The sequence below is a fragment of the Bactrocera neohumeralis genome, chromosome 4 (assembly GCF_024586455.1).
Source record: "Bactrocera neohumeralis isolate Rockhampton chromosome 4, APGP_CSIRO_Bneo_wtdbg2-racon-allhic-juicebox.fasta_v2, whole genome shotgun sequence".
Lineage (NCBI taxonomy): Eukaryota > Metazoa > Arthropoda > Insecta > Diptera > Tephritidae > Bactrocera > Bactrocera neohumeralis.
Window position 1 is genome coordinate 39289771 of NC_065921.1, and position 21710 is coordinate 39311480.

General features: G+C 33.8%; 2 protein-coding genes and 1 long non-coding RNA gene across 3 annotated transcripts; 1 reads left to right on the forward strand and 2 right to left on the reverse strand.

Moving 5' to 3' along the window:
- Nucleotides 1-5019: 5019 nt before the first annotated feature.
- On the reverse strand, nt 5020-5554 carry LOC126756449 (histidine-rich glycoprotein-like). Its single transcript, XM_050469517.1, has one exon. The coding sequence runs from the start codon at nt 5451-5453 to the stop codon at nt 5133-5135; it is 321 nt and encodes a 106-aa protein (XP_050325474.1). The 5' UTR covers nt 5454-5554; the 3' UTR covers nt 5020-5132.
- A 131-nt stretch (nt 5555-5685) lies between these two features.
- LOC126756460 (uncharacterized) lies at nt 5686-14757 on the forward strand. The gene is made up of 2 exons (XR_007666581.1): nt 5686-7426; nt 14402-14757. It is a non-coding gene; the product is annotated as an uncharacterized LOC126756460 (long non-coding RNA).
- A 6007-nt stretch (nt 14758-20764) lies between these two features.
- Nucleotides 20765-21343, reverse strand: LOC126756456 (uncharacterized). The gene has a single exon (XM_050469525.1). The coding sequence runs from the start codon at nt 21129-21131 to the stop codon at nt 20871-20873; it is 261 nt and encodes an 86-aa protein (XP_050325482.1). The 5' UTR covers nt 21132-21343; the 3' UTR covers nt 20765-20870.
- Between the last annotated feature and the right edge of the window lie 367 nt (nt 21344-21710).

A 21710-nucleotide genomic window follows, 5' to 3' on the forward strand; every position in this document is an offset into this window, starting at 1 on the left:
AGGGTGTCTTAACAAATTAAAATAAACATTCTCTGGTATGCTGTATAATTTTTACTACTTCCTTCGATTGGCACGTGAAAGAACCCGTTTTTGAGGTCCATTTCCGAAACGCATTTCGCTGATTGCATCTTCTTTAACACTTCGTCGTTCACTGGAACAGAGAAACTATCTTTTAAGAGAAGTCTATGCAAACACGACATCTTCCATCTTTTTTCTTTGCAAGGACTACTTTACTGGTTATATTTGCGTATTCCAAGTTTTAACCACTCATACATATGCTTGACTCTTATGTAACAACGATACGCTCTGCTGCAGATAAACGGGTCGTCCTTTGGTACTATTTTCAGCTAAGGATGTTCAATCGGGTTAACTGCAGGATTGTATTCATTAATTAGTTTAATAACATCGTTTTTATATTGGGACGGGACACCAATTTCTGGCACTTTTTCTATAATATTGCATACGCTTTTTAATTCGACCTCTTCGTGTATATTTGTCTTACCGGAGAAAAAATATCTCTTAGCATTAAATTCTATGTAATTGGAACAATGATCAACTACGATAAGAATGTGTTCAGTTTTTATATTATCAACTTCAACTTCTAACGATAACGAACCTTTATCCGCAATCGCAATGATTCCCAAACCATAAAATTTCACAAGACATTTTTGTAATCAATTTTTTTTTTTTCATAAACACATTGCTGCCTAAGTGGCACATTTGCACCTGTCTCTATTAAACATGAGATGTACTTTTTGCCAATTCTCATTCGCTTTGTCTTTTATAGAACTATACAATAGATAAGAATGTACATATATAACCCTGTATCTATCTCGATTGGGTTTAGATAATACATACACACTTTCGGTGAAAAAAACTATTATACTCTGTAGCAACATGTTGCAAGAGTATAAAAAGTTTAATAGAGGACTTTCTACCGTAACATGGTCAACCATTTATAATCCCTTCGCATAAAATCGGATTTAGATCATACATTGAAAACTATAGAGGTATTGCAAAACTTTCAGTTATACCGAAACTATTTGAAGCTATCATTGCACACCATATAACTTTTTCGATATCTCCGTTAGTTTCCTCTTCTCTTCTTATCTTTATAATAAAACACAAGATTCTTAAACACCTTGGTTGCTAGGTGTAAGAGAAATGATTTGCCATTGAATCTCCAAACATGTAAGGCGATGTGCTTTTTCCGTAGATCATTGCTGAAATGGAATTAAAAACTAGAGACTAAAGTAAGTTTTTAACTTTTTTGATTGTGGAGTTCCTATTGCCTTCAGGTTTAATTTTAAACCTCATTTTGATACCGTAGTCTTGAAAGCAAAGGTTATTCTCAGTTTTGTTAAATATTGCTTAAAGAATTTAGCGATCCGAAACACTTTTTATAACTTGGTTAGACCTACACTTTAATAGGGTTCTGTGGTGTAAAACCCTAATTAGCAAATCCATTCTGATAAGTTAGGGTATGGTCAATAACAATTTTAACTTTCCGCCTTGGCTGGGATTCGTAGTTAGGAATGGAACACTACACTTACTAGTCGTAGGAAAATGCTTTGCGTAACATTTTTAGCAAAAATCTTAAATGGAACAGTTTGCAGTTATTTTCTCCTGTCTGAAATTAAATTCAATATTCCGGTTCTCGCCTTGAGGCAGTTTAGACCCTTACTGTTAAAATTTGTATACCAAATTTTGAATTTAGCTAACCTTTAATCAGTATTAGATTTCGTCGCTTAAAATCTCTCTTGCCTTTCAGGCTCGGCTAATTCCGCACGTATGTATGCGGATTGCGGCCCTCGCGTTGGAGGGTAATCGCAGGGTTTTTACGTTAAAATGTTCTGGCTTCCTTATTCTCCCCATTTGTGTGTTAAATATGTATTATGCGAATGTTTGCGAAAATCGCTTTTCTATAGCTTTCTTATAGTAACTAAAATATTCAAATTATATTCGCGAATTCTAAACCTCAGACTATTAGAAAAGCTTTAAGCTTTGAATACCATAAGAACTTCTGATTCTTCATATAGTTAGTGTAAATGAACTAAAAATATAAGCAAAATTCGCGACTGGACCTATAAACAAACTATTATTCATTGAACTAGAGACCAGCAAATGCGTTTGTGAATGAAAGATTTACATCTAGATTTTTTTGGTATTTTATTCCATTCGTTGATGGCTAGGTGCGAAGTTCGCTCCATTGTTCGCTTGAAAAAAGATATTCATGATAAAATAGCAATATATGCAATTTCAAAAGATGTTAACTCAAAGTTGTAAATAGAATTCCAAATAAACAAATTTTATTTGCATGAAAATGCAAATTAAAATTAAATCTTAGCTAAAAATAAATTCGGTTTTCCATGTGATTAGTATAAAACTGTTAGCGCTGCTCTTTCCCTACAATTCTTTCGACGCTCAGGTGATTGTTTAGTTTGAGAAACTAAAAACACATCTTAATCTTAATCCACAATGAAATTGTTTTTAAATATTTGTACTATTCACCGTTATTTTGGCGTCGCCGTACTGCTTCCCGGCCAGTAGTGAGGACATCAGCGCCGAACCATTGAAGCAAGATGCAGCGGCTGTAACGGATCCACATGTGCGTCAGAAGCGTGGCTATTATCCCGTTGTTAGTTACGGTGTCAGCTATCCGGTCTACAGATCTGTGTACCCTGAATACCACACCGTTGCTCCAGTACCTGTTGTTACCTATCCAGTTTACGAACCAGCCTATCCTGCTACTATTTACGGTTAAGTGGGCAAATATGAAGGACTTATAATTTTCTAAAAATGATACGATATTCTTAAATATGATACGTGGTACAAAGGCATGTTATAATAAACGATAAAAATATGGTATTTAGTACTTTTATAATTCCACTCAGTGATTTCGAGGGACATCTGGTATACTTTTCAGGGATATAAGTATACTAGTATATTTCGAAGAATTGTGTATGCTTTCTAAACGGTTGATTTGATATATCCTCAACACAAATGGGTTAAGACCTAAATGTTATTGCTATATTAACGAGTGCTTTTTAAACATGTTGTTTTTAATGTGGCCATATTTTTTCGGAGTTGGTCTTTTGGCAGCTGTTTCTTGATTTTTTTGTTTTGTTTGTGCTCTTCTTGCCTGAATTGTAGTATGTTGATGACAACGAACTTTGACTCCAACAAAAAGGCGCAATATGATGCAGCTAATGACATAATTAATTTATTGATCTCCAAGATCGTGTGATTTAACTTTTGTGGGATTAAGCGAGAAAAGCTCGAGACGATTGACGCCTTGGAAGAGTTGCCGCGTTATTGCTAATGTACATATGCTGCAAAATGTACGAAAACTGAATCCAGGTTACTGTTCCACATTTGTTGACTAGATAGGATTCGTAATGAAAGCCTCAACAGACAATTAGAGAGTTTCAAGTTTAGGGACTTTGTATACAGAATTTCTTAAATGTATTATTTCACTTCTAAGTCGTGCTTCGTCAAGAGCATAATTTTTATTTTGGTGGTTCATTGTCCTTGGTATGAGACATGTATAAAAATGATTATAAAGAAACTTATTGTTAAAATTCTAAATTCAGTCAATATAAAAGAATTTATCAATAGTTCAGGGGGGATTCAACATGGGAAACCTCATTGAATCAGCTCCAAACATCAGCTGACTGGCCTTCAACCTAGCTCCAAAGTTGTTTATGCAACCGAGTTAACACTATGTGATGTCTATTCTTGTAAAGAAAGTTTGTACATATTATCCAAGTAGATCATTTAACACGTGGTGAAAAAGTGGGTTGCACTTACTCGCGTAAAATATCTCCGAGTAGAAATGAAGCGAGTAAAACGCCGACTTCATCCATTTGTAATATCGCGCCAATCTATATTGAGAGCAGCATTCTAAGTCGTTCGAATAATATATCATTAAAGTTCGGAATTTGCTAAGTTAAAAAGAAACTGTGGCACGTAATTAATTTCATTAAGTCAAATATATTTTTCTGTCGGGGGCTCTGATGCTCTACTTTTTCGCCAAATTTAACCAAGACGGACAAAAACATTATTTCACGAATTTCTTTAATTTCGCATCGGAATATTTTCTGATCCAAGTGAAACATGCCAACACTTAAACCAATTTTCCATAGCCTTATATAAGCATTCCCTGGGATAGCCTTTAGTGACTTCAGTCAATGACTATTAATGGATTCAACTGACTCATGGCGCGTTCCCGAAAGCGGATTGTTCAGTTTCGAAAACATTAGCAAAGTAACAGAAAGCCAAATATGGTGAACACTCTGGCTGAGCGATGACACGAACACGATTATACTAAATTAAAGTGTTTGACCGAAAGTCAATAAAAAACCAGATTAACATAAATCCATGAATTTTTTGCCCACAAACCCCATATTTTAAGGAAAATTTCTTTGCGCAGATGCTTCAAAATAGGCAAATAGTATTTCTTGTTCACCGTGTCACCCTGTGGAAACACGATTAGCATCGCCATAATTTTTAGCCGAATTTGTCGTGATTTTTTTGGTTTCGGCTCCTTTTTGGAATAACATTTTGTGCGAACAGTTTCGAAGTCATATTCACTTCCTCGACAAGTCACCAGTAACGATGTTTTAGATGGATGTAGGTTCAGCTCAGCTAGCTACTCTGTTAAGCATCTCTTTGGTGCAGCCGATGTTAGCGTTTTTCTTGTTTTGTTGAACGTTAGTTAGTCAACAAGTTATTTAAAAGTCAAAAATTTCGAATTTTCTGCTTTTTACGCATTATCAGTTCATGGTTTTAAATTACCTTCATATAATTTTAAGTCTTTTTAAGTTTTTTGACCTCATATTTTCGACTCTATATTATCCACTAAAACAGTTGAGATAGTCCAAAGTGAAATCCTTGATCTTCTAAAAGATCTATGCACTGAGATAGCAATTTAATTTTACATTGGATTAGCTGATACTGAGAGTTTTAAATTTCATTTTACACAATATTTCGTGATTATTTTTAAAGAGAACACAAAAATTATTCTTGCAAGATTTTTTTTAGTTTTATTTCAATAATTTGTTAAATCAAATGTTTACTTTCACCGTTCAAAATAAAGATATGCATATGTTATTTTTTAATTTAAAGTCACTTTAACCATGATGCCCACCATGTTGCCAATCATAATGCCCTTCATGATGCTTTTCATGATGCTTTTCTTGATGCTTTTCATGATGCTTTTCATGATGCCCATCATGATGCTTTTCATGATGCCCATCATGGTGGCCGTAGTCCCGTGCCAAGCGATCGCCTTCATTCTCATGTCCTTGCTTGGCGTTGACATCGGACAAGGTTAACGGTTGATCCGTTGTCTCTAAAGTGAGCACAGCATTATCGCCGACGGGAATACCGCTGGTGCCGACCAGCATCGCCACGAACAACACCAGTACTAAGCAAACGCCGAACGTACGCATATTTGCTGAATTATTTTTTTTCAAGGACGGTTCTGAGTATTTGCTAAGAAAGTACCTCTAGAACAGCCGCTAACGGTTTGATTATACTCGGAATAGCGCTTTGCTTTTATATACTAAAATAGATGTTCATAGATTTAGACAGATATTAATATTTATATAGATTAGAAAATATAATAATAAATTAAATTATATAAATATTAAAGGAAATTAATTGAAATGAAATATCGAACGTAATTGTTGTTCTATAAAAATATAGATAATATGCAAGTCTAGAGTTAGCAGTTTACAGATATGACAGTCAACAGTTGGCAACTCAAACCATCCCTTGCGATGACTCGGATTTGCACGCTCTCATTTAATGATGATCTCAGTGTTGTTGTACTACCAGTTTTAGTAAAAATTGTTATAATTAATTGTTAATTAAAACTAGAAAATTGTTCGATATTCATGAAGTGCGCAACAATCAAAATTCTTTTGAAAGTGCATACAGGGTGTAAAAATGTTTATCTCGGTACTTCAATATTAACTGACTTTGACATTAAATTAGTTTTTGAGTTGTTAATATGTTCCGCGTAGACAAGCGACTTCATATATGTATGTAACTTTAATGGCGCGATCTTGGAGACTTCGCTACAACTTCGCTCATTACATGATATAATGCGCTAACCAAAAGTCTTATTCAATAAATTGAATGTTTTATTGACTGTACGGCATATATGTACCTCTATGTAGTGTCATTTTGTTGGAACCAAAAGTCGTCCAGACCAACATCCTCCAACTCAGGCACGAAAAAGTCATTAATCATCGCCCACTGAGAGTAACATTATTGTCGGCTTCATTTCTCATTGGCAGTTGTAATGATCTTCATGAATGTAAAATCGGAATTCGCACGAACAAGCATGTCTAAAGTGAGCGGTTTATGGTACTCCTTTTGAAAAAAAAAACAGCTTTACCGGAACCAGTCGAGCAAAAACGCGTTTCGGCACATTCGTTTGTGGCAAATCCTTTGGTAGATATTTTTATCATTGTAAAAATCGCATCGCACTACTGAGGTGTACCGCCTTAAAACATACTGGTCTGACCCATATTTGGCATAAAATTAAAGACTGTCCTACCAACTTAGCAAAATACATTTTTTTGAAATACCATTTTAATTTAATTACAATTCCGAGTGCTTGTTTGTCGTAACTTATCTTCGTCTGATTCACAGCCTCTTTTGATTATGACTTATTGTTAAAATTAAGTCCACTCCTTTTCGTCTAACGTTCGTTTATCGTTCTCGCATTGATTGGCTGTTCAGGCCTTCAAATCTGGTTCATTCAAGAGAATGCGCTAAACCTATAAAGATGCTCGAGAGTTATGGAAAAATATTTGAAGTTTTTTAATCTAATAAAGTCGAAACAGCATGCTGAAAGGGTATACAAATGTGTTCCGTAATAATATCTCAAACATAACGGCATATTAAATGACCCACCCTGTACGCGTATAAACTCTTAGTACATAAAAGGTTATCTATGATGTATTTAATTTGTATTTTTCAGTCTAAAAATTATTTGTTTACAATTAAACTTTGAATAATAAGAACTTTGCACAGTTTTAATGAAATAATTTTTCTTATAAGTAGACAGCAATAGCGCATGTTTAGTAACTAATGAGATCGCAATTAAATACTTAAATGCTTTCATATGTCGACCGGATTAACAATTAATTTTAAATTGCTTAAACGCGTAGAAATTAAATCAAGCAGAGCCAAAAGCAATAAATGGTTATACTTTGGCAACTAAAAACAGTTTTGATTAGAATTTCTATTTGGAAGATTTACTGTTCGTAAAATAAATAATAGAGATCTAAATAACGAGGTGTTGAACGATTATGTTGTTATCTAATATATAAAAATAAGTTGGATTTTTGTCTGTTCGCTATAGCTGACTAAACCGTTACATGGAACGAAAAATGGCCTGAACCATGTTGAAGTGAGTCCAATGAGAATGGTGTGTAAACAAAAAAAAATCAAAAAAATGTTCCTTTTTAACCGACTTACGAGCGTAGATTCAAACATAAATCATTACTTATAACAGAAAATGTTAAATTTAGAAAGAGAATGCTGTTGGGCATTTTGCCAAGCTGCAACACTCTGATAAGGGCGAGTAAATTCTGAAAGGTTCGAGCAAAATATACAATACCAAGTCAAAGATGTCTCTCTTTGTTAACATTTTTGACATCCAATTCGTACATATTTGGCACGTACAAATTAGATGTGGCGATTTCACAAAAATGAAGCAACCCTAATATATAGCAAAGTGAGGTGGAGGCTCCTGTGAAGCAAAATATTGTGTTACCAAATTGTTACAAACTGAAAAATGGAGTAGAGAAATAACTTGCATGAATCAACAAATTTTGGTAAAGTTTAGAATTTTGTCAGAAATAGGCAAGACAATCCTCGCTATCAGACAAAAACCCCTTGTACTACATATGGGCTAATAACAAATTTAAAGAAGAAAACGTGGTGAGGACATACTTGGTCATCCAGGCATAAAAAAAAACCCGGTTTAGGTAGAGTCTACGATGTACATCCTTCAGAGTGTTTTTTCTTAAGATGTAACTACATCACGTATGCGGTCCAACCTCATTCGATTACTTAAAAAACGTAGACGGAGTTCTTGAAAAAGCTATCAGCCAGCTTGCCGTGACAGAGGTTTACCAGAAAAGAGAGTTGTTTGTCGTCATACTTTTATTTTGTAAACCTTCGGAACCATCAAAATTATGAGAAAATTTCAAAGACACTGGCACTGGCAAGACATTTCTTGCAAATTTTATACTTGCTAAAATAAGACAATCAAGAAAGATAGCATTAGCAGTTGCTTAGTCAGGAATTGCTGTAGTTCTTCTAAATGGAAAAACTGCTCATTCAACTTTTAAACTTCCGCTATCCATAACTTATGAACAAAAAACAATATGTTCTATCCACAAAAATGTGCCTCTTGGTAGACTATTGCAAGACGCCTTATTGATTATGTGGGATGCATGTACCCAGAGCTATAAAGAACATATAGAGGACGCGGACAGAACAATAAAAGACCTTGGAAATTCCTCTGCTCTCATGGGCGGGATAACTTTTGTATTTGCTTGAGATTTTCGACAGACTCTTTCTGTCATTAACATAGGTACGCGAATAAAAGAATGCCTAATATACGTAACGTCGCGCTTATGGACTTGGATTGAAAATACAAAATCACTAATGGTGACTTTCCACAGCAACTGCCTAAACTTGGGGAAGATATTTTTCCCACTCCAAGCTTAAGCAATAATTACAATTTTCTTTTGGATGAGTCTCTATGCGAAATAGTCCATAATTTAGAAATTTGGATAGATGCCGATGATCCCAAGTAATCTGCCAATCCCAATCTTTCGCTCTAACCATAAACAAGTCCTGTTCAAGTCAAACTTTCGAATTAGTAAGGATTGACCCACGAAAAGAATGTTTTACTAATGGCCAACTGTATGTTGGTCCATCGCGGGTCGGAGGTCCTGAAAATCAATTTACATATATAGCTGGCACAAAATAAATTAACATCAAATATCGTTTACAGGGAAGCTCTGACTCAATAAGTTATTTTTCAGGAGCAGAGAAAGTAAAACATATAGCAAATGATTTTTTACAAAAATTAAACAAAAAATAATAATAATACAAAAAAATGTAATTTCATGTTCGAATTTCCTTAATTTTTAATGACCACACGCAGAAAAAAAGAATATGTGGAAGAGTGTGTACAATTTATAACTTTTGAAATGATTGTTTAATACACGTGCGAATAAATTAAAAGGCTTAGGAATACCAACAAGTGAAGGGTCCATTGATCGTTTATAAACACGTATGTATTCCTCTTACAATCAAATTTGGTATTTTATTAGGTTATATTATATGCCAAATAAGTTTCATTGTCATATTTATTGAATTAAAATCATCTGAAAAGAACAGAAGAACCGAAATTCATTATATAAGGGATATGACGTTCAAGGTCTACACCAAATTCATTCATATACAGCGCTAAACTATTTTTGACCAACCTAAACGGCTTAAAGTCAGCTGGAAAGCCGGATATTACTATACAAGATATATTTGAGGCAAAAAAAGGTTCAGACTGATTGGATTAACATTCTCCTGTACTTAAATACACACAAGATAATTCAGTTTGTAATTTTCTTGCTTACAAAATATTCATCTATTAGGTATATATGAGTATTGACCAGATTTTTTACATTTTAGCATTACTCAAAATGATTACCAGAAAAAAAAGCTCTCTAAGTTTCATTAAGGTGGTCATTCCATGTGACGGCTGCTTTTTAGGATTTTCACGGCCAGTAAAAGGATTGAACTAAGTTTAGTACCATTTTTTAATATAAATTTCGAAAGTATAAATATAAATTTTATGCTAAAAAATATTGTGGTGAACATGATTTATAGCGTTCTAAACAGCCCCAACTCGAAAAAATGGACCTCATTTCCTTAATAATTCAGGCTGTATAACATAACTTATCTGAAACAAAACTTATCTGCTTAAATCTATAAGCTTAAGTACAGGGCATGATCTTTTACCAAATGAATATACCAAAAATTGGGCTTTTTAGAGCCATTTGAAAAAGTACCAAATTTTACGTATTTTATTATTATTTTTTTTTGTTTCTTGTTATAAGTTTTTTTATTGATAACAGACGTTTCCATGCCCTTATATGTGATGAGTATACTTTATAAATTTAAAGCCATTCGGTGACGCCGTTTTTGAGATACACAAGGTATGACTCCCTTAGGGGTTTACATGAGTTTCCTCGGTTAAAAATCAGCCTATGTTCAAAATTTTTTTCTCATATTAAAAATGAAACATTTATTAATATTGTTTTTTATTGTTACAGACATACAATATTAACAAAGAAGTCCTGAAATTTTTGGAAACAAATATTTTAAGCTCGGTCATCGCGACGCCATTTCCGGCGACCCCTGTGATAAAAGATGCGCCCGCGTTGGCAGGATAACTCCTTATAAGATCATCTAAAGCGAAAAAAGTTTTATTAAAACCTTAACTTAGAACTTGGACTAAGGAAAAAAATTGAAAATTAGATTTTTGGGTGACATTTTTATAGAAAAATTAAAAATGCGAAACCATTATTGGGACCAACTTGAAAATTTAGGAAAATATTCTAGAGGTGTTGTAAAACTTAATAAGATGTAACCCATGTAACCCCTTAATATACCTCAACATATTGATCAATACACCGAATGTCTGATAATCCTAGTATTAGTTAAATTTCAGTTCTATATTTCAAAAACCGAATGACTGGTTCGCGGATAGGCGGACAGACTCAGCTAATCATTAGAAGTATATACAGTAGGGCGGGTCGATTTAAAAATCGCCCATTGCTCTATGAAAATCATATTCTAGGGATCAAAATAAGAAACTTTGCCGAAGGAACCATACCTCTAAAACGAATTTTGATGTCCCCCAATTTAGGTCGAACTTTTGGGTAGGGATAAATTTTGAAAAATCCCACTTTGACCCATTTAGAGTGCTCCAATCGAGTCCAAATGTATGCTCGACCCCCACTAACTTTGGACGGCCGACCCACCCATGCCAGTGGCACACCCCCTGGAACTCCCCTGGGGGGTTCCCCACACAATCATTTCAAAAAATCACCATTTTTGGCCTTTACATGAAAAAATCAGCTAAATGGCTATGTTTTTCTTTATTTTTATTTATTTATTTATAATAATATCTATTTTTTCTCTTAAGAAATTAATTTAGTCAGAACATATGTAAATGAAAAAATTAATTTAAGTGAGTTATAGAAAAGAAACTAAAAAAAATTATTGTTTGAAGTCTTTTGTATGTGTGATGGAATTTTTGGATCATTAAACGGTGGATCATCTTGATTTAAATATTCTTTCAATGTATCGTACGGAATGCTTCGCGTGAATGGTGGTTCAAATACGATATTTATATCAGTCAAATTGATCATTTCCGTATAACTTGTGGAATTAAAGTTTATATCTGGTTTTTTATAAACTCTAAGTTCCATTGGCTCGTCAACATCGGTTCGATAGCGTAGAATTCTTGATGGCACAGTCGCGCTTTTCTTTCCAATCATCAAAAAACATTGATAACAAGATATTTTCCGAATGCGCATAGTATGAATTATCTTTAATTACTTGATTGACAATTTTGCGTAAACGAGGTTCTAGAAATCGTGACCAATCAATGAACTTGAAAAATAATGCACTGCCGTACACGACAGAGCTGTAATACTTGATATTGAAGTACATTGGCACATTACATTTAATTATAAATTTAACCAGAATTCTTAAATTTGCATCTGGATTTTCCGTTGTCACATATAACCGCAATAATCTAGCAGCCTTGGTGAGCCACCGAGAATGTACAATTTTCACCGGAACCTCGCCGCTAGAAATTGCATGGGCCATGTCGTATAAGTACTTCGAATCGGTGGAAAATTCTTTTTTTGTCTGGAGAAGGGGGCATATTTTGCAACTCAATTTTCTGGAAGCCGTCCACCACCTAAAAATATATAATAATAAAATAAATAAAAATGGTTGACAATTATAATAAATAAGTGATAGCAATAACTTACCGGAAGAGTTTCACAAGTTTCGATTTGACGGCTCAGTTTTCCGGTTGCCGATCTTGGTCCAGTGCTGGTAGATTTATCCAAAGCTTCAAACAAATGCCGAAACGGAAGTTCGTTGAAGTGTAGAAGGCAAACAAACCAATGCAATGGTCTTTTTAACAGCAATTCGAATCGTCGTATAATTCCACCGTGTGGGCCAGTGTTTGTTGCCTCACCGTCAGTGCATATTCCAATTAATGTATCCAGTGATATTTTATTTTAATCGTTGAAAAAACCATTTAATTTGGTTGTTTTGTATTCAGCGGTTTCATGTTCCAGTCTTACGTAACCAATCAATTCAGAATTGGGTTCTCTCAAAATAACAAGATGAGGTTCTTTTACCATCCTAGTATGATACTTCTCATCAATTTTATCTATCGTTAAGGTATTATATTTTCTGCCGGCGAATGAAAACGCTAACAAATTGGTATCATCTAACCGTTTGCGAAGCACTTCTTGTCTGCATTTCTCTTTTTCTCTGCGAACTTTCGATTTATCCATGATGAGAGGTTTTCCATGCTTATCTTTAATTGTAAGATCTTGCAAAAGAGCGGTTCCCAATGCTGATGCTACTCTGTCAGGCACACCAAATCTGTCACATACCAAGGCAAAGTTAAAACAATCGTATCTCTCTGTGTATTGTGAACTTGTGCTTCTATCCATATCTTCTTGAACCGGTGGCGGTGCGTATGTTGAATCATCGGGATCTTGGTACGTTGGCATTGATGACATAGACGTTGCTCCTTGCTCTTCAGTTTCCATCATAAATGCATTCATTGTTAGTCTTCTCTGATTATGTTGATCGTGCATGAACCCTTTGAGGCGTTCGGGAACCCAGCCGCATGCACATGGAGCTGCCTTCAAATCGCATTTACATGTTCCAATGTAAAAAATTGTTTCTAGAGATTTTACATACTCTGTAAATTGTTGGGTGTTGTTTCTTCTCTTGATTTGCTCTTTACACTTGTCAAGCAATTTATTAAATTTATTACATACACTTTTTTTCAGCATTATTTCCATACCAAGTTTTTCCCAAATTCCAATCAACTTATCTTGTACTTGAATAGTGAATGATTTATGGGAAAACTTTTTTGTTCTGTTTTAGCACGTTCGCTTAAATAAAAATAATATCTCAAGATATGCAGATGGGTTGGTAAATTAAGATCAGTCAAATCAGTAGACACACCAAAAACAGTAACATAATGCTTAGGTATATGACTCATTGGGTTTTCGATAGTTGTTAATGTAGTTGCTTCATCTTGCGGTGTAGAAGATAGTGGATTCATTGTAAACTTTTTGATTTGGAATGGTCACATCACTTATTATTTTTTTTGAAATACCATAGTGGTTATTGCTTTAGTTCTCCTCACTTTCAGAGGTAATAAGAATGAAATGGAAATTTCAATTCTATTTCAAAATTTGCCCCTACCCAAAAGTTCGACCGAAATTGGGGGACATCAGAATTCGTTTCAGAGGTATGGTTCCTTCGGCAAAGTTTCTTATTTTGATCCCTAGAATATGATTTTCATAGAGCAATGGGCCCGGCCCATAGAGCAATCGACCCGGCCTAATATACAGGGTTTTCAAAAAGGATGATATGATTTCTAGTTTTGTCTTTTTGGCTGATTTTAGAAAAGGATTTGGGCTTGCAGGCTTGAGGCTTGAGGCTTGAGGCCCACATTCATTTTAGTGGTGATTCAGGTGCGAAGAAAATCCACAACTTATTCATGAACAACATTCACCTAAATTGTCAGTTTGGTGTGGTTTTTGGTCTGGTGAAAGCATGACGCTGGTGACACATTTACTGTCAGTGGAGAGAGGTATAGATCGATGAAAACCAACTTTTTATGGCTGCAATTGGAAGAAATTGATTTTGAAAAAACACCTGGTTCCAACAAGACGGAGCTACTTGCTACACAACACATTCAACTACCGCATTACCATTATGCGAAAAAGTTTGGGAACTCGATTTCAAGAAATTGTGATTTAACACATTTAGAATACTTTTTTTGAGGTTATTTGAAGTCATTCCTCTTCAAAAATTAACCAGACTCTTTTCATGCTTTAGAAGTCATTATTGAATGTGCTAATCATGACGGCTTGATTTAAGTGAAAAAAGCACTCGAAAGCTGGGTTCATCGAATTCGTTCCTGTCATGGAGGCGATTTGAATGATGTCATATTCAGAACTTACATAATTGTATTGGTTTTACTTTACATTGAAGAAAAACATTTGAATTTTCTTAACAATTGTCTGTTTACATTTTACAGGTTTTACGACGTTTTTTCTCGATTTTCAAAGAAATCTAAAAATATTTAAATTTCTTGAATTTCCTGTGCGAAATCAAGATAAATCCTGGATTCCACCTAAATGTTGTGTAACGTATGTGGGAGACTGCTATTTGGTTGAGCTAAACAAGAACCCAGTCATAAACCATTTGCTATACCAATGACTTCAAACCAAGGAATAATGGCTACAATTGACCTTATATCCAAGTTCAAACTCACTACCTAGTCAAACTTGTCTTCGACCAACAAACTCATCCTACGTAGTGTCAAAACTGCCTATATCAAAGCATCCAAATCAATCAGAAAATCAGGATTGTACTCCGGAACTTGTTCATCAACGCTTCCAACAAGATATACTATAATAGATGAATGTCGACTATATTTTGGGTTAAAAAAAAGATGTCTATAATAAAAATTAGCTCTAAAGGGATGATCGCTATCTTTTAATAAAGTTTTTATATGTAAACTGTTTGTGTATTTGCACTGAGTTGAATGTTACCATTTTGTGTAGATACCATTAAAACAAATGCATAACCTTTTTTTATTCTTATTCTAATTTTGAGGTTTAAAATCAACAACAAGGTATGTGTAACCAGCCAATTTCTACCTGTTTTATGAGTTGACCAACTTCCATTAATTAGTATTTTCTAATGTAGTTATTTTGTATCTAAACAAGAATAAGTTTTAGTTAAGCTGCTAAAATATACTTATGGAAGCATATATTAAGTGTGCAGAAAACCTTTCATAAAAAAGAAAATTGATTTTGGTCATACCGTTTATATGTCAGTTATATGATGTTGTGATCTGATGTGGAAATTTTTTTCGAAGATTATAGCGTGGACCTGGACAATACTGCAGGACAAATTTTTTTTAGATATATTATCATATAAGGTAGTCTTTTCGTATTACTAATCAAACTTCAACTTATTTTTTTCTATTTCTAATCATTTTTAATAAACCAAATATGTACCATTTTGGTCGAGTCCTTTTTGTCATTTGTTGAGCTTCACAACGCTTGGATCATGATCTTTTTCGCACATTATTGTCGTATTTTATTCATTTTTCGTAACCTGTTACCATTCGCTTCAGAAATGGCTCGATTTCATTACGTTTCAGCGAAGAATCGCAAATCTTAATACGGTCCACTAAATTTTTCACAGACAATTCATGTGGTACCCAAACATCGAGCTTTGCTTTTGTAGCCAGCCTTTTTTAAACAGTTCAGAACCATTTGATAATGAATGTTAAGTTCCTTAGCGATGTCATGGCTGCTTATGTGACGATCCTGGTCAATCTTTTCCATAATTTCATCGACTTTTATCTTCTCATTCTTCCAATTTTTATACAAAAATTTCAAAATTAGCGAATTTCTTTATTATTTTCACTCATTTTTGAACAACTACAACTTTTTTCATCTTTTCGAAATTTAATTTTTTTTGTATTGAATGAAGCTTAAAATCCCACCTTTCCAACACTATATGGTATGCTACCAATCACTGGAGATTTACGACTGCAACGACATCTATTGACAAAAGACGAAAAGACTTTTTCGACTTACCGCAACTTTTCTATTTTTTTCCTATTACCACAATTCATTGCGCAGCAAATTTCCGATATAATTAAAATGAATCCATAAATCGATCCACGAACTCTTATGTGTCATATATCTAAATAATTATCTCGTTCAATGCTATCAAATGTGGATCTTTGAGAATTATGTATATTAGGAGCTTCGCGCCGTTGATTTACGTGTCGTTACACTACGCCCATAGCCTCATTTATAGCCTCCTTATTCGAAATTCTGGTTGTATTAAGACAAAATTAAAATCTTATAACTTCCTTATTACTAATATATTTTAATTTTTTTCGTGAATTCTAAGCCTCAGGCCATTTGAAAAGCTTTAAGCTTTGAATACCATTAGAACCTCCGATTCTTCAGAACTTTAGCTTGAATGAACTAAAAATAAACGCAAAATTCGCGACTAGACCTATAAACAAACTATTGTTTACAAAAACAATGCTAATACATATTCGCAAAACTAGATACCAACAGATGCGCTAGCTATGAAAGCACACTATTTCCAATTCTTTTGTATTTTATTCCACTCATTGTTGGCGAAGTGCGCAGTTCGCTCCATTATTCGCTTCAAAGAAGATATTCACAAAAAAGCAATATCTGCAATTTCAAAAGAAGTTGCCTCAAAGTTGTAAATAGAATTCCAAAACTACAAATTTTTATTTGCATGAAAATGCGTTAAGAATTAAAAAAGAAATCTTGGCTAAAAATAACAAAATTCGGTTTTCCGTTTGATTAGTATAAAACTGAGCTTCAGCGCTGATGCTTCATTAGAATTCTTTCGACACTCTAGTGCTTGTTCAGTTTGAGAAACTAAAAACACATATTCATTTATTCCAACATGAAATTGTTTGCATTTGTGCTATTCACCGTCCTTTTGGCGTCGGCGTACTGCTACCCGGCCGGAAGTGAGGACATCAACGCGGCACCGTTTGAGCAAGATGCAGCGACAGTAACGGACTCACATGTGCGTCAGAAGCGTGGCTATTATCCCGTTGTTAGTTACGGTGTCAGCTATCCGGTCTATAGATCTGTGTACCCTGTATATCGCACTGTTGCTCCAGTACCTGTTGCTACCTATCCAGTTTACCAAGCAGCCTATCCTGCTACTATTTACGGTTAAGCGGACATATAGGAAGGACTAATAGTTTACTAAAAATGACACGATATTCCTAATGATGATACTTGTTAAAAAAAAACTGTATAGAATAAACGATATGTCTGTATAAGGTATTTAGTGCTTTTTAATTCCTGTTAGTAATTTCTTGGCGCTTCTCGTTTGTTATGTCTCGACACTCTTTTGACATATATATATGTATATATATTAGGGTGATTCAAAAAAAAAAAAAAAAATTTTTTTCGTTTGGTGCTCGGAAAAATATGTTCTTAGACACCTCTAAGAAAGCCTCTCCAAGCATGAGTTCTTAATTGTAACGGGAAGGTCCTCCTACATACAGTTTTCTATTTTTCTTATTATCAGATAGAAAAATTTATATCTCGCTTTCAACTAATGGAAAAAAGATCTTGATTCCTAAATTTTATAGGAAATTGAATGCTCTACCAAAAAGGTTCCCACGATTTTTTCGTAAACCCAACCGTTTAAAAGATATTAACGGTTGAAATTTGATTATTTTTGGGAACATTTTTTATTTCTTTTGAATTTTATAACTCAATGGAAAAAATCAATATGAGTGATGAAACTCATTGGTTTTTGGAGAGGCTTTCTTGGAGGTGTCGAAGAACCAATTTTTCCAGGTACCAAACGAAAAAAAACAAAAAATTTTTTGAATCACCCCAATATATACATACGGATATTCTTGATAGTTAGACTACCAACTGCCACTAAAGATACAGTAAATTTAAAATCACAAAGAAAGCACAACCAATCTAAACATAAAGCCCTTGGAATCTAAAATACTTATATATCAATATGTTAAGCGGCCAATTTTGGAAGAATCTTTCTTCGTATGATCAATCACGTAATGACAAAAAGACCTAAGACTAAGAAGAAGTTAAAAAAAAACTATATAGCTTAGCTGTTCATCCATATGTTTACACGGCTGAATACTGAAATCATGATATTATTGACCTACTAGATTCTATGGCATTATTTTATGCAATAGGAAATTTTGGAGCTTCAGATTTACTTTGGAAATAGGCATATCTGAAAATACAATAATTTCTCGGTTGACAGTAATATTCAAAACGAATTAAATACTAATTACTCTCTGGTGCTTAATTTAATGATATAAAATATGGAAAGTTTTACAATACAAAAAACTGAAACACAACAAGAAAGGAAGTGTAAAGTTCGGATGTAACTGAACATTTTAAGGTTGAGGGTTTTAATTTTTTTTTTGCATCTTTTTTATTGTTTTTTTAAACGACCAATATTGTGTACAAATTTTGAGTCAATTATAGTCAAAATATCGGAGTTACAGCGTTTTAAACGACCGGTCCACAGTGTTGCGAAACCGGAATTTTTTGGAAATCATATTGCCTAAACTGTAATTTTAATTGTATCGATGAGAAACTTCTACAGATTGGTCAGAATGAAATCCCAAACAGAATGAGTGAAAAAAAATTTACACCGAAAAAAATTGTTGGGTCAAATTTTCAACAAAAGTAAAAAAAAAAAGTTGTTCCAAAATTTACAAAAAAAAATGTATTTTAATTCTTCTTTTATTTCTGATAAATACCCTATGATTAGTTTTTTAAATAAAGTATAGGGTGGTCCGAACAAGAATTATAAACGTCAAATTTTCATGATTTTTCGATATTTGTTGAAAAACTCTGAAATTTTATATAAAACCAAAATCTATTTCATTTCTTATTTGAAAGGTGGCAATAAAAGCTTTAATTTGATACCGATTTGAAGTCAATAGCTTCAGTTTTAAGAGAGTTATGCTCATTTTTGTGGAGTGCTAGAATAAATGTTGAATAAAAAAAATAAGTGATTCCGAGAATTTCCGTTCTATTTCTATGGAATAAATACTGAGAGTGATATAATAAAATCGCTATAACTCCCAGGAGGGCAGGTATGGGCAGCTGATTTTTTCACAGTTCGTTAAAAGCAAATTATGTAACATTTCTGTAGTGGTTTGGAACTGGGACTCTCTGGGACTTTTTAGATATTGATTACCTAACCCAAATTTAAAGGAAAAATGGACCTTTAGTCGAGTTTTCGCTCTAAAAAAGGTGCATAAGAAAATGTCTCAAACAACATTCCTTTGTTTTACAGAAGATACTTGTCCGAAGGCAGATTTTTTTTCCGAATCAAAATATCTGTCACCAAAATCAAATAAGATCATTTTGAATACAGCCCTGAAATCCCCTCTTTTCGTGAAAATTTTGTATATTTGACTTTTAAAATCAATTAAAAATCAACGGGCCAACATAAAAATAAGCTTTATGTGTTTTTTGTATACTTGGAATATCTGTGACAAAATTGCATCATTAAAAACACTGAAAAAATAATCGGAGAAAAGTTACTTTTCCACTAGCGGCAACACAGTGCGGTCGTAATACCTGACTTTTGATGTATAAAAAACTTCAAATCGATTTTCCCGAAAATTTTATTTTTGAAATTCGTAAAAATTAGAACTCAAAATCTACTGAACCGATCCTTTTGAAAATTTGAACATTACTTCTTCACATAAATCAACAAGTAATCAGATGGAGTTTTTTTCCATTTTTTTCTATTTTCTATTAACAAATTAACCGCGATTTTTTTAGCTAAAATCGCGCTTTTCACTTCCAAGTACTGCAACAAAAGCATACCGATTTTTTTGTTTCAGATGATTCGGTAACGAGTTATAATAGTCACCACTTTTTTCCAAGCGCTTCTGGAGATCCACCGCCACAGGCTTATTTATTAATATCTTTTATTGGAAATTTTGTCTAATATACTTCAAAAGTTGTACAATAATATGTAATTAAATTTAATAAAATTATATTACTCATGTCGCCGCAAAAAATACACAAATATAACTTTTTTTGCTTTTAAACCCCCCCTCTACCCCTCTCTTAAGGGGTTAGGGGTAGTCAGAGGCACGAAAAAATTTTCAGTATTTTTTTTGCTATTAAATTATGTTATTTTACAAAAGTAGTAATATGGCATTATTATAGGATGTGTTTACGTGAAGTCACGAAAATTTCAAAAAAAAATTAATTTCCAAAGTTATAGTTGTTTGTGTTGACCCTGTTCCATAAAAAGTACTTGCGGTGACAAGCATAAGTCCTTGGATATTCATCTAAAATCAATCGGACAGAAAAAATTAGTTTTATAAATAGATAAACTAGGGCCAGATCGAAGGGTTTTTTTTTATTTTCAAAATTAACAAAATGGCGGCCTCAAGAAATTTTTGCGAAAAAATCAACAGTTAATTGGTCTTAAAAAATCGAAATTTTCGAAAATATAAAAATCCTTCGATCGGGCCCGAGTTTATTATGTATTCTAAAAGCTGCATAAATTGCATTAAAATCTACTGAACGGTTTTCGAGTTACAGTTGTCACCGGTTCAAAAAACATAGTTTTGGGGAAAACGCGTTTAAAGCATCACACTAGCGCTTTGAAGTGCCCGAGCGCTCTTTGTTATTTGTCGAATAACTCAAAAATTAATTATCGGATCAACGTGAACTTTTCAGAGAATATTTTTAAGATATTACACTTAACGAAAATGCAAAAAATAATTTTTGAAAATTCTAACTATCCCTAACCCCTTAATAACATCTCAAAATTGTAGATGTTTTCTCTAAAATACAACAAATTCTTATAAATCTTCGTTATATTTATTTTTATAGCATGGCAAATCACATTTTTAATTTCACAATTTAAATTAAACATACACATTTTTTTGTATATATCTCGTCACTTTAACCATAATGAACACTATGACGACCGCCATATCCACCATGTCCATCGCGGTAACCACCATATCCACCACGATATCCACCATAACCGCCACGATAGTCACTATAACCACCACGGTATCCGCCGTAGCCCCGCGCCAAGCGATCGCCTTCGTTCTCATGTCCTTGCTGCGCGTCGACATCAAACAAAGTTAACGGTTGATTGGCTATCTCAAAATTAAGCACAGCATTGCCGACGGGATTACCGGTGGTGCCGACCAGCATCGCCACGAACAGTACCAGTACTAAGCAAATGTCGAAGACTAAGGAAATTACTCTAAAAGAGTCTCGGAATAGCTCTTTGCTTTTATATACTAAAATTGCAGTTGATTTTTGTCAACACTTCGAAAAATAGCTTTGCATATAGGATTACAAATCATTTTATTTAACTAAATAATATAAAAAATTGGCGAAATGTACATTACTTGGAGTGAATCTCGAACAGATTGTTGTTGTATAGAGGAGATATACAAGTATATATGTATATATATTGAAATTGAACAGGCAAAAGTAATCAGATGCGCCTAGCAATTTACAGACTGTCGTGGCATGCAATAGCAACAAAAAAAACTCAAACGGCGAAAACGACTTTTCGATTTGGGCGCGGCTGTTGTTTACTGCCATTACCCCGCTGAACGGTGTCAACTTCTCATTTGTGGCGATTTGGATTTTCGCTCTCTCATTTATTAATGTATCACCGCTATCACCTGCGCAGTTCAACAACAACACTCATGCATCGCATTGAGTTGACGTCTGTTAATGAATGAAAACGATCAGTTAACACTTAATGATGCTTCATGTAAT

Bases quoted from the DNA above. Each gene is read 5' to 3' on its own strand.
- LOC126756449 (XM_050469517.1), bottom strand. From the start codon at position 5,453: ATGCGTACGTTCGGCGTTTGCTTAGTACTGGTGTTGTTCGTGGCGATG.
- LOC126756456 (XM_050469525.1), bottom strand. From the start codon at position 21,131: ATGCTGGTCGGCACCACCGGTAATCCCGTCGGCAATGCTGTGCTTAAT.